Source organism: Salvia splendens, unplaced genomic scaffold (assembly GCF_004379255.2).
Source record: "Salvia splendens isolate huo1 unplaced genomic scaffold, SspV2 ctg123, whole genome shotgun sequence".
In the NCBI taxonomy this organism is placed as follows: domain Eukaryota; kingdom Viridiplantae; phylum Streptophyta; class Magnoliopsida; order Lamiales; family Lamiaceae; genus Salvia; species Salvia splendens.
In genome coordinates this window covers 18704-30842 of record NW_024598764.1, presented here as the reverse complement: position 1 = coordinate 30842, position 12139 = coordinate 18704, and the positions used below count along the sequence as shown (strand labels likewise).

General features: G+C 40.7%; 2 protein-coding genes and 1 long non-coding RNA gene across 3 annotated transcripts; 1 reads left to right on the top strand and 2 right to left on the bottom strand.

Annotated features, from left to right (window-relative positions):
- Positions 1-784: 784 nt before the first annotated feature.
- LOC121789055 lies at positions 785-2870 on the bottom strand. Its single transcript, XR_006047965.1, has 3 exons — positions 2736-2870; positions 2590-2659; positions 785-960 (listed from the first exon to the last, which is right to left on the bottom strand). It is a non-coding gene; the product is annotated as an uncharacterized LOC121789055 (long non-coding RNA).
- A 2683-nt stretch (positions 2871-5553) lies between these two features.
- LOC121789057 lies at positions 5554-6778 on the bottom strand. Its single transcript, XM_042187590.1, has 3 exons — positions 6770-6778; positions 5646-6680; positions 5554-5565 (listed from the first exon to the last, which is right to left on the bottom strand). Exons 1-3 carry the CDS (start codon positions 6776-6778, stop codon positions 5554-5556), a joined length of 1056 nt encoding a protein of 351 aa, XP_042043524.1.
- A 2920-nt stretch (positions 6779-9698) lies between these two features.
- On the top strand, positions 9699-11618 carry LOC121789056. The gene is made up of 2 exons (XM_042187589.1): positions 9699-9943; positions 11534-11618. Exons 1-2 carry the CDS (start codon positions 9699-9701, stop codon positions 11616-11618), a joined length of 330 nt encoding a protein of 109 aa, XP_042043523.1.
- The last annotated feature ends 521 nt before the right edge of the window (positions 11619-12139 follow it).

Below are 12139 nucleotides of genomic sequence, written 5' to 3'. Positions count from 1 at the left end.
CATACTAACCCTAAATTCATGCTCCTTTCACAAACCTCAAAAAATTGACCATAAAAACCCCAATCAAAATCGACAACAATTCGAAAGGCAAAAAACAAAAAAACAAGCTGAAACTCAAAACTACTTAAGGTTTTTTTTTACCCTTTTCCGCATTCGGCGAAACTCGCTAGACTTGAACTCATTCCTTGCCGATCACTGGAGGCGGAGCATGAAAAGCTCCCCTTTAAGGTCGACAATCTCTTCATTAATCTGTTCGGTAGACTTCTCCCTTATCTCCTTCAGCTTCTCCTCTTTCTTCGCCACCATCACCACCGAAGAATAAGATGGAGAAGCGGCGCGGCTCCGCGACAAGGCGGCGCGGTGAGTAAGGCATGGGTGCGCGATACGAACACCGTGGAATGTAGATGAAGATAGAGGTATGGCGAGGTTCGATTGCCGGGAAAATCAAGGTCGAAATTGAGAGGGAGAGGCTCGTCATCTTGCGCTGCTAGTCTGTTAAAGATAAGGCTGTTTTTTGCTATTGCTCTGCTTAAGCGCGAGTTAGTTTTTCTTCTACCCCTCAATTGTCTTTTCCTTCAAGTTTTGCCCCTTAATTTTACATAAATACCACTATTGTCACGACCGCCCCTTAGGGTTAATAAATACGGGCGATCGTGATTAAAAGAATTAATAGAAAGACAAAAATAATTAGCGTTTCAACACAAGTTGGACAACAATTCATATCCAAATAAATAACAAGAGTTTAATTATTATCCGACAAGAAATTCAGAATATCCATTTCCCTAACAATTAAAGTTGTCGGCCCAAATAAATCATAATTAAACGACACGTCACAGCGGAAACAACCAAGAGAAAGAATGACGTCATGTGTGAAGACACAACGACACTCAAGGTTCAAAGACATCAATAATATATTAAATTCATTTGCTCAACACCACCACATCCTCGTCGCCGCTCAACCTGCACATAGGGAAAACACATGCAGGGCTGAGTACTATAAGAATACTCAATTGGCTCATGCCGAAAACATTTTCAATAAAAGTTGTCAATTTATCATGTCATACTTAAGTAACCGTCGGGGTTTAGCTTTAGAAAGACCCGAGGCACTAAAATCATTTTCCCAGAGTAAAAGTCGATTGATCAGTTATTTTCCCATAGACGTTAGCCTTATCTGCCAATACATGACTTGGAATGTGGCCACAAACCAAGCCACTAGACCGGCCAGCCCGTACGCTAGCACACGATCTACCATAGGTGTACACTAGTCCAAGTAGGGTTTGCGGCCCTACGAGGACCCGAATTCGATTTATATAACAATGGCGCATAGCCATATCAGATAGGCACGTTAAAACAAAAATCACGGCATGATAAATACAGTTTCATTTCCATCGAAAAATATTTAGGACGTTGTCCTTATTTAAAAGAAAGCCACCTCGAGTGCTTAATTTGAAATTACGTTCTTTCCCTTGCGATCATGATTCTCTTGCGATGATTCACCTTTAACAATTTATATAATAGATAAATCAACACACTTTCAAATTAAAAAAAATGCATGCATCCTAAGCGAAGTTATTTATCTCGTTTTGTCTCGATTATTCGGCGGCCGCTTATGCCCCCTAATTTCCACCGTTGGCTCCTCGTATTTTCTTAATGATATCGAAATAAAATCCCCAAAATAATAAAAGTGTGTAATTAAATTATCGCAACCATTTTCCCTTGTACTATATTTATTTCGGGCTGAGGACATAATTATTCATTCGTTGAAGTATTCCGGAATTAATTAAATAATTCCCCACATTTAATTTAATTATCAATTCAAAGATTTATTTAATTATTGGCCCAACTAAAATACTCCCATCCTTATTTTTTTCCCTTAACCAAGTTAAAATGGCCCAACTCTATTTTTAAACTAAGGCCCAACTCCAATTTTTTTTAAAACCAAAAAGCCCAAAGGGGAAAGAACCCCCCCCCCATCCCACGTCTAACACCATCTCTCTCTCTACCTCTTCTTCTTCCTCGACGAAAACTTGCTGAAGCTCGACACTTCCTCCGACTCCCGTCGGAATTACGGGGGGGCTGCTGCTGTCGGAAAATCGCGACGCCGCCGCTGCTGCGCTGTCGCCGTCGCCGTCAGACGCTGCCGGGAGATGCGACGCCACTGTTGTCGCCGTTCGCGAATTCCAGATCCGTCTGCACAGTCGCTGCCGTCGTCGGGGAGCTGCTGTCGCCGCGCGTCGTAGCTGCTGTGTGCTCCTCGCCGGAGGCCGCCGTCGCGGGGGGTCAAGCCGCAGCAGGAGACGCAGCGCCGTTCGCCCGTGCCGCCAACCACCGTCGCCGTCATTCAATCGGGGCAGTCCCTACTTACTCCGAACAGATCCCACGCAGCCCCGATTAACTCCGAAAGGTAAATTCTCGATCAAAAACGTTTCTTTTCGTTCTTAATTTTCAATTACACAATGAGGGTGTTCAATTGTTGATGTGAGTTTGTTAGTATAATTTGCGAGAGTTTAAGATGGCAGTCATGGGTGAATGCAGAAAGTAAGCGTGTGTTTGATGTGTATAGAGTTCAAATTTAAAAGGAATTTTTACCTTCTGCCTGAAGTTGAATTGGGATGATAATAGTGTTGGGTGAACAAAGAGGTTCCTCCGGATGTGGTTTCTGTCAACAGAGATTACAGATGTTGATTTCGAACAACATTGAGAAGTCCACAAAACGAATTGATGAAATTGATTACCTTGAATAGAAGTTGAAGAATGGTTCTTGCTTTCTTGCTTGCAGGTACGATAGGTGGAGAAAAGAATAACTGATATATGATTTAATGTAGTGGAGAGGGGGTTGGGGATATGGGAGAGATTTGTGGGAGAGAGAGGAACGGTTTCAACGTGTTGAGGGAATGAATTCGAATTTTCCTCTTTTTTTCTTATTTTTGAATTAATTTGCATTTATCTGGTATTTATTTGCAGATTACGGAGGAGGAGTATCTTTTCACGGAGGAGGAAGATATCTGTAGGATCTTTAATTAATATTTGAATTAAAGATATTTTATTTTAGTTAGTTTAGTTTAAATCACAGCCCATTGTATTTTATTTTAAATTGTGCAGCCCATAATTTATTTATCACGGACTGAACCTTTATATTATTTATTGATTTATCGGATCCAACACGGAATTGAGTCCAATAAATATATCTCACGGAAAGGAATTATTTATATACGCTTAATATTTTATTTCACAACTTCTAATCCAACAACAATTAATTTGCCGACAATTAATTCACGGCTTCGCGAAAATTATAGCATTAAAAACCAGTAAATTAGGGTTCACAAATTAGGTTTAGAAAAACGGGGCGTTACAACTATAGTCCCCTTATCTATTGAATGTGATTTTTGAATGGAGTGGATTACTTATTGGGATAGAAGAGTGTATATTTGGAAATGTAGATTATTTTCATTAGACGAATGAGTTAACAGTTCATGGTAATGAAAAATGTGATTTTCGAAACCATTAATTGACCTGATAATTGTCTTGTCGCGAACAAATAGTTCTGGTTGAAATATTTTTGTGGTTAACTTTGAACTGCACCAAATAACCCTAACTTTTCACTGTGTAACAGCAGAGGCCCCTAACTTTTAAAAATCCCACCAGAGGGAGCTAACAAAATATGTAATCACAAATCGTGTATATTTTACCATTTTTCGGACGAAAATGCCCAAATGGGCTGAAGGGTAGTTTAGACATTTTACGTACTACACCTGCTCCCTATGCCTGCACATAGTCTGCATATGCAGGGGCTGTCTTGTCAAACAGTATAGTCTTCATAATTCCATTCTCCTATTTTCTTTCTTCTTTCCCTCCCTATCTGTTTCATTTTCATCTTTCATATTTCCCTCTCTAACATAATAGGCGATTATATTTTGTTCGGCATCTGAAAATTAGTGGTTTTCATCCGGATTTTGCTGAATTTATGGTATCCACAAGGGTTTAGGCGATTTCAGCTGGAATTTTATTTTGCAAATTGGTGGTTGATTTTTTTGTTGAAGGGTAGCATCTGAAAAACTAATTTGCAATTCTTGGTCGAATTTAATGGTTGTAGGGTTACAGTCGGGGCATGTGGAAAATTTTGCTATTCTTGGTTGAAGTTTACAGTTGGGCGGAAATTTTAGTTTACAGTTGGGCGGAAATTTTAGTTTATAAGTTGGGCGGAAATTTTAGTTTTTGTGCTATGTGCTATCTTTTCGGCGAAATTAAATTCAGGCCGTGTTGAATTCTTGCATTGCTGATTTGAATTTTGTACTGTCAAATTGAATTCAGGTCGTGTTGCAATGTCTTCTTCTTCTCAATCTTTCGGCTCAAGCTTCAATTGGAATTGTCCTCGTCCCGAAATTGTGAAATGTAATCACGATCTTGAGGCTGAGCTTGTGACATCTAGGACGGCTGCTAACCCGGGTAGACGTTACTACTGCTGCCCAATATGGAAGGTTAAAACCATGTATTTTGGTCCTTTTTCCATTAATTTTCTTGGCATAAAGATTAATGAGGAAGTATTATGCAGGAAGATTGCAAGTTTTTCCGATTGGTTGATGCGAGTCTATCCCCAAGTCAAGACAGTTACTTTGAGAGAGCGAAACTTGAGCGAGACCAATTCGAATCTGAACTTCGAGCCAAATCAGTACCTAAAGGTGTTTTGCAGGAGAAATTGCGCATGAAAACTGTGGAGGTTGAAGCCTTGAAGTTACAACTGGGCATGAAAACTGAAGAGTGTGACGATTTGGCGCTAACAATTGGTAAAACGCCAAAAACTCTCCGACGGTTAAAAATCACAATCTTGTTCTTATGTATTGTAATTTTTCTACTGTTATAACACATCTATGTCGTGTTCACTCCGTCGTTATCTTCTGATGTGGATTGATTACGCTTTGCAAAGCTTTGTTTTAATCTATGCCTGAGAAATCACGACTGAGGTTACTCAAATATGACCGAAATCACAAACCATGTACACAAATGAATCACGAAGTACTCTAACAAATGCCTGATATTGATTGACCACGTTTTGTTATAATCTATGCCTGAAATCGAAATCACGAATGAAGTTACCTAACTATGACTGAAATCACGAACCATGTACAGCAATGAATACAAACCGAACTATTTCAAATGCGTGATGATGATTGTTTTCTCTATGCCTGAAATCACGAATGAAGTTACCCAACTATGATTGAAATCACATACAATGTAAAAAATGGATACAAACCGACGAAGTACTCTATCAAATACCACCAAAATATGTCATGATATCATTTCCACCAAAATAGTAGAGTAATTTGTTACAAACTAGTCTGTAACATATATAACATACATATCATATCATCACTGCCACCAAAATATACAAACTCGTAGTTACCATACACATCATATCAACACTGCCACTGTAAATTTTTCACCCATCCCAAACAAACACAAAGTTTTAAGATTAAGTAAGGCCCGCCAATCTTGATCACCACGGCGGCCGCATCTCTGAGGCTGAGTCCTGGTCCGAGTGCTTGGTCCCGGATTCTAAACATTAGGCTGCAACACTTAACAGCATAGTAAGTATATACGAGAAAGCACTGTGTACAATTAGAGAATATATGTTTATTGCATATTACCTCTCGGCAATTATTTGACGATTCTGGCAAAGTACTCTCACCACGTTCACACGACCCGATGTGCTGCGAAGTCTCCCCAACCTGAGAACGGGCATCTGTCTGAGGATCATTGCTGCATGTCCTCCTATTATGACCTTCTTGACCGCACCGCCGACATTTCATCACGAAGGTGCGACGCAATGACTCACCTTCGTCCGCATGAAGACGAATCTGGGGCTCCTCACGTCTTCGTTTCTTTGGCCTACCACGCTGCCGCTTTGTCCGCGGGGGCGCCGGTTCCAACGCATCAGCAGAAGAAGACTTGGGCCAATTGTCCACCCCATTGATGGGGTAAAGGACATTCTCGTATAACATGATCATTGTGGACTTCAAATAATATCGGGAGACGAATCGCGTCACGTCATCGCCATTCTTGTTGATTGTTGCGATAGCATGCGTGCATGGGATTCCGGTTAGCTGCCACAATCTGCAGGAGCATGTGAAATCACGCATGTTGACTACATATTGGCCAGACGGCCTAGTTACTTGGTACGAAGACTGTCCGTTCCATGTAGCCCTCCACGATGACGCCCTCGCGTACCACTTGTCAACAAGCTCCTTGATAACAGGAGGGACTGCGTGAGTGTAGCTTTTGATCCAATGGCCTCTGATCTGAATTCTTTCCATTTGACTTGTTCGAATCTCCTCCAACATGTTGATAATTGCTTTCTCTCGAGCCAATGCAATCTTCGAATTAAATGTCTCACAAATGTTGTTCCGGAGCACATCATAACAAGTGTGTGGAGAGAAAAATGCCTTGACCCACTTTTCTTTGGGAGCAACTCCAGAAAGCCACTGATGTGCTTGGGGATACTCGGTCTGCAAAGCATTCATCTTGTCTACATAATGTTCGAGGGTGGTACTCGAGGCAATCTCCCACAACCGTTCTTTGAAATTTTCTCCAACAAATCTCTTCTTGAAATCGTTGTAAATGTGCTGCACACAAAAGCGATGCTCGCTTTGTGGGAATTCCTCAGCAATCAATTTTGCAAGCCACTGATGCAACACAACAAAACATTACCACAAAATCACAGTTCAAGTACATCATGTATTGATCAAATCACAGATAAAATAAAATCACATACCACGTACATTATGTAATATTGAAATCATAACGACCATACCTTTTGTTGGTCAGACATAAACACATATCATGGCCCATTTGCATGCAAGTTTAGGTCATCAGACAAGTACTCTACGAACCACTTCCACTGGACATAACTCTCGGCTTCAGTCACAACCCAAGCAATCGACCACCAGCCATTGTTGGGATCAATCCCCATTGCTGTCATGAGTTGTCCTCTGTACATCCCTCGCAAGAAACAAGCGTCGAAGAAGATAATTGGCCGACATAATTGCATCCATCCCTTTTTCAATGGTCCAAGGCAGCAGTAGAACCTCACGAATCTCGGGCCCACAGCGCCATAATCCCTCGTATTCTCATAATGTATATGAATGCTGGAATCAGGGTGCGTCTGCTCCAATTCAGCTTTGTAGTAGAGCAAGTTTCTGTATTGGGTTGCCGCAGAGCCGAATATTCCATCCAGTGCGTGCTCTCTGGCCCGATATGCCTTCATCCTACCTATCTTCAGGCCAAAATCTTCATCGAAACACTACCGTATAGCTGCAAGTGGAATGTGAGGGTTGGCTTTGATCTTCTCCATATAACGCTCACCAAGCCACTTTGCCGTCAGCCACTTCGAATCCAACACCTGAGAGCATGTGTGCGCATGATCGCGTTGCATATTCATCACAACGTAATCATGACCGTTGTGTATTTCGTGTTTCCTCAAGTATACATACCACTCACACCCTTGCCCTTTACAAATGGCTCGAAGCTTGTCGCCGTCATTTCTTTTCACGTGCACCCGCCTTCTGGTCATTATTGCGTACTGTCTCATCACGTCATAGAAGAAATCCCTATGCTTAAAAACATCACTTAGCTTCCACAACGGAAGCTCATTAATCTCGAGCTTGAACCGGGTAAACTTTATGCCGCTCTTCTTCAAACCCTCCAAATCCTCGAGGTCATCAACATCTTGTAGCTCGTCCACAGCTTCTTCCTCGAAAAGTGGGTTGTCTGTCATGTTCCTCTTGTCTACATAAGGAGAATACTTCCTCCGCCGTTTATCCCTGACCCCGGCTGGTCTTCGCCTTGACCCGGCTGGTCTTCGCGTTCACCTGGCTGGACTTCGCCTTGACCCGGTTGGTCTTCGCGTTCACCTGGCTGGGCTTCGCCTTGACCCGGTTGTTGTTGGAAAATGGATTCGTAATATGAGGTGAAAAGCTGCTCATCTCGGCACATGTGTGCCAACGAAATAAAATGGTTCATCTCATCATCTTCACATCAGTCGGCGGTCCCTCGATATGTAGATGGCAGCCGTCCGGAACGTACTCAAACGATGGAATGTATACCTCCTCTTGAGGTTCTACTCCCGGACCATCATGTACTTCCGGAATACCTTGTACCTCGGGTCCAGCTTGCACTTCCGGTCCACCATGCACTTCAGGCTCATCATGCACTTCATGTCCAGCTTGTTCCACATCACGTTCAAGTGCGGACATTAGCAATTCATCCGGAATCTCCTCTATAATGAGAACTTCCACCTTCAGTTGACATTGCGGTTCAGCTGAAAAATTCAGGGTCGGGTTGTACACACTATCGTCAACATGCTGAACATCTTCACTATGAATAGATTGCCCTATCTGATTTAACATAAAATCACAAATGAACACCATACATACAAGCATAAATCACAACTATATTACAAAAGGTGTGCGCTAACCTCTGCCACGCTATCAGGGTCTACAATTGCTTCATCTTCATGCAGGAGAATCTGACCAAAGATTAATCACATATGAATACTAAACATAAACAATAAATCACAAACATATTCCACAGTAGTGTACTAACCTCTGCATGGTCTATAACTGCTTCAACCTCAACCTCAGGTTGTTTAACGTGTTCACCATTGCTACCTTCATCTCTATCTTCTACCTCAATCTCATCTCCATCTTCGCATTCATGGACATCTCCTTGTCCAATAACTCCATCGACTGCATCATTATCTTCAACCTCCATCACAACAGTTTCTGCTTGGTCTGCACTACATGATGCAAATGCATCTATCAAATTCTTACTTGCTGCCTTCTCTTCCCTCTTCCATTCGCGACGTTTGTCTTCTAAACTTTTGGTCAAATACTCTTCAAACTCGACATCCATGGGGTACCACTCAAGCATCAATAATGGTGCCGATGGTTTCCTCTACTCCTCGTGCTGATGTTTCTTCCTTTTCGGTTTACTCTTACTCTTCGGCACAATTGGTTCCGGTTCGTCAAGCTCTTCAATGACCACCGTGGTTTTTTTACAAGCGTTCACAAATTTTAGAAGCTCCTCCGCTTATTCCTTTCGCTTCTTGAGCAAGGCGACCGCCTCTGTCAGCTCCACGAGATAAATGTGAACAAGCTTTGTGCTAGTAGCCGCGACTTCGAGAAAAGGGGCCAGATGTGGATCGTCCGTAATGGGCAGCAAAGGACCTCATATTTCCACGCCCATACAACCAATATTGTACATTGGATGAACGTAATAGAACTCACAGATGGTTTTCCTATTGTACCCCAATCGCAACACCATTGCGGAAAGATCTAGGAGCTCGAATTGGCGAATCCAGCAATAGTCGAAGAATGTCAATTGCCCCCCAACATACTTCTTCTGTCCATTGATTTCGAAGATGAACCCTCCGTGATGAAAAGCGATGGAAAACATCCCGACCTGGTCCCCTGTTAGGGTTTGTATAGAATTAGAAAACTTCCAAATTTAAACCAACAAAATCCTAATTAGAAAACATCACATATAAAGTCTTAATTTCCCAAACGCGACGACCTCAAAATAATTTCACAAAACAACCAATTTTCGGAGCCCTAAATCACAGTCAAAATCGCTTGCTTGGAATTTTAAATTTGAACTTACTATATTCTTCTTCCGGAACAAAGAAATCCAGCAGAGGATCGCGAATGCTCCATGTTTCTGGGTCTACGTCGATTAGCTCCGGGCCTCGAGCCCTTCTACCGTATCTAGGTGATGCCGGAGGTGATGGTGACGAAGATGATGGCGTTGGCGACTTCTTTTTGCGCCTTGAAGAACTACGGGAGGAGGACGCTCCACCGAAACTTCATCTCCGTTTTGGAGGCATTGATGAAAATGGCGTGAAAGGCAGCGGCGTTTTCCGAGAATTAGTAGAAAATTGTGATGAGATACGGTTATGCAGAAGAAAATGATGCAGTTAAAGTGGATTGGAGGGAAAAATGAAAGAGAAACTACCGCCTAATTGTTTTGGCGAAATGGCTAAAAATTGGAAATTACAATGCAGGTCCGAGGGTTTGAAAATAATAGGGGACAAGAACCATGCTTTGCAGTCACATCAATTACTTTTCGCAGGTCCCATCAACATTGCATGCAATAGTGGCGGCCATACAAAAGGCTGATTTTTCCCTTCCAAGCCCTGAGGGTATTATTGTCCGAAAATACACGATTTGTGATTACATATTTTGTTAGATCCCTCTGGTGGGATTTTTAAAAGTTAGGGGCCTCTGCTGTTACACAACGAAAAGTTAGGGCCATTTGGTGCAGTTCACTCTAAATTTTAATTGAAGGTTTTAATTGTTTACTGTTTGGCCTAGGACTGTCAAAATGGATATTGGGTATTGGGTACCCAATATCCAAACCCGAAAAAGTCGGGTAATTGGATACCCGATACCCAATTTTTCGGGTTTCGGATCGGGATCAGATAGTGAGATTTTTGGATTGTCGGGTATCAGGTTACCCGATATCCGATCCCGAATTTTCCGATTTTTTTATTTTTTTTAAATGTAATAAATTATGTACTATATGTTAATACATTGCCTATTATAAAACCATGTTCACTGCGATTAATACTTGGAGACTTTATTGTGTATGTATGTGTTAATACTTGACAACATAATAAAAATCTAAAATCTAGGATATATTTCGAATTTTCGATGGACTTTTCTAGTGTTAATATTTATCTATAGAACTTATTAATTTTATTTAATGTGAGCTGATACATGATATGTTTTGGCAATGGTTTAATTTCAAATTCACATGAAAGGTAATTATCTTTATGGATTAATATTGTTCAGTTACTTTTGTTTGAGGATGAAATGCTCATTTTGTGTTTAGTGTCATTTTTTTATACATGTTGTTTAGTGTCATTTTTTCTCTTAAATTCGAACTACTTCAAGTTTGTATTTCTAAAAGTTTGTAGTTAATTTTCTAAAAAAATAGAAAAATCCAAAATCGGGACAGGGTACTCGATTTTTCGGGACTGGATACCCGAGTCGGGTATTTTGATATCTGATATCAGTTTCGGATCGGGTATCGGGTATCAGTTTTTGGGAAATTCAGGATCGGGTACCCGAAATTTTCTGATCGATTATCCGCGGGTACCCAATTTGATAGGCCTAGTTTGGCCCAATTCTGGTTAGAGTGTATTGTTTCATGTTTTAGACAATGTACATATGTTTGTTGGTGAATACTGTCAAGGACTCAATGTAACATGTTTGAGGTGAAGAGCTAGATGACGAATAACAAACCATCTTATTTTACATGCAGAAATTTAGATTGATGCTTCATGCTTTGTTAGACTATATTTGTAGTTGATAACAAATAGTTTTACTTATCTAGAAGACAGTTGTAGTTTAATTATTTTGTATTCGAAGGAATTAGTACTCTTTAAGTAATCAATTTTATAACATCGTCAGGAGTGAGATTTCTATTTTGGGTATTCACAACTTATTCTACTGGCTAAATTCTGCTTGTTGTTTTGTAGGCAGTTAATAGAATATTATTCCAATAACAAAAATCCTGCTGATGCTGAAGAAAATCTTCTGACATGCTTAGCAGACTTGTTTTAGCAGTATGTTTCTGGTTTTTTAAAATGTTAAAAATAAGTGCACTTAGTGAACCTCTATATCACATCTTTGGACTTTATCCCCAATCTATCACATCTATAGTTTCTCCATGTGTTTGGATTTATTTTAATGGCTATCAAACTTCATATAGTTTTTACTATGATCTTGGACATAGAACTCAGAAAATATGAGGGAGTGAAAGGGATAAGGGTATTTCCCTTATCACGATGCCGGAGACGATAAACAAGAAGTCCCGGGAGGCGGAATCCCGTCGACAACTCAAGCTTAAACAAAGAATTAAAATAAAACTGAAAGAGACGTAAATTCATATATATTCATTCATTCGTTCAATGAAAGGAATAACAGTGACACCTAAATATGTTAAATACTCTAACTTAAGGAACAAGAAAATATCCTAAACATATATCAGAAAACATATGAAAACATATATCCTAAACAAGACAAATCACAAACCTATTTATAATTGCTTGGCCGGCGTACGTGGCTAGTGATACTATCACAAC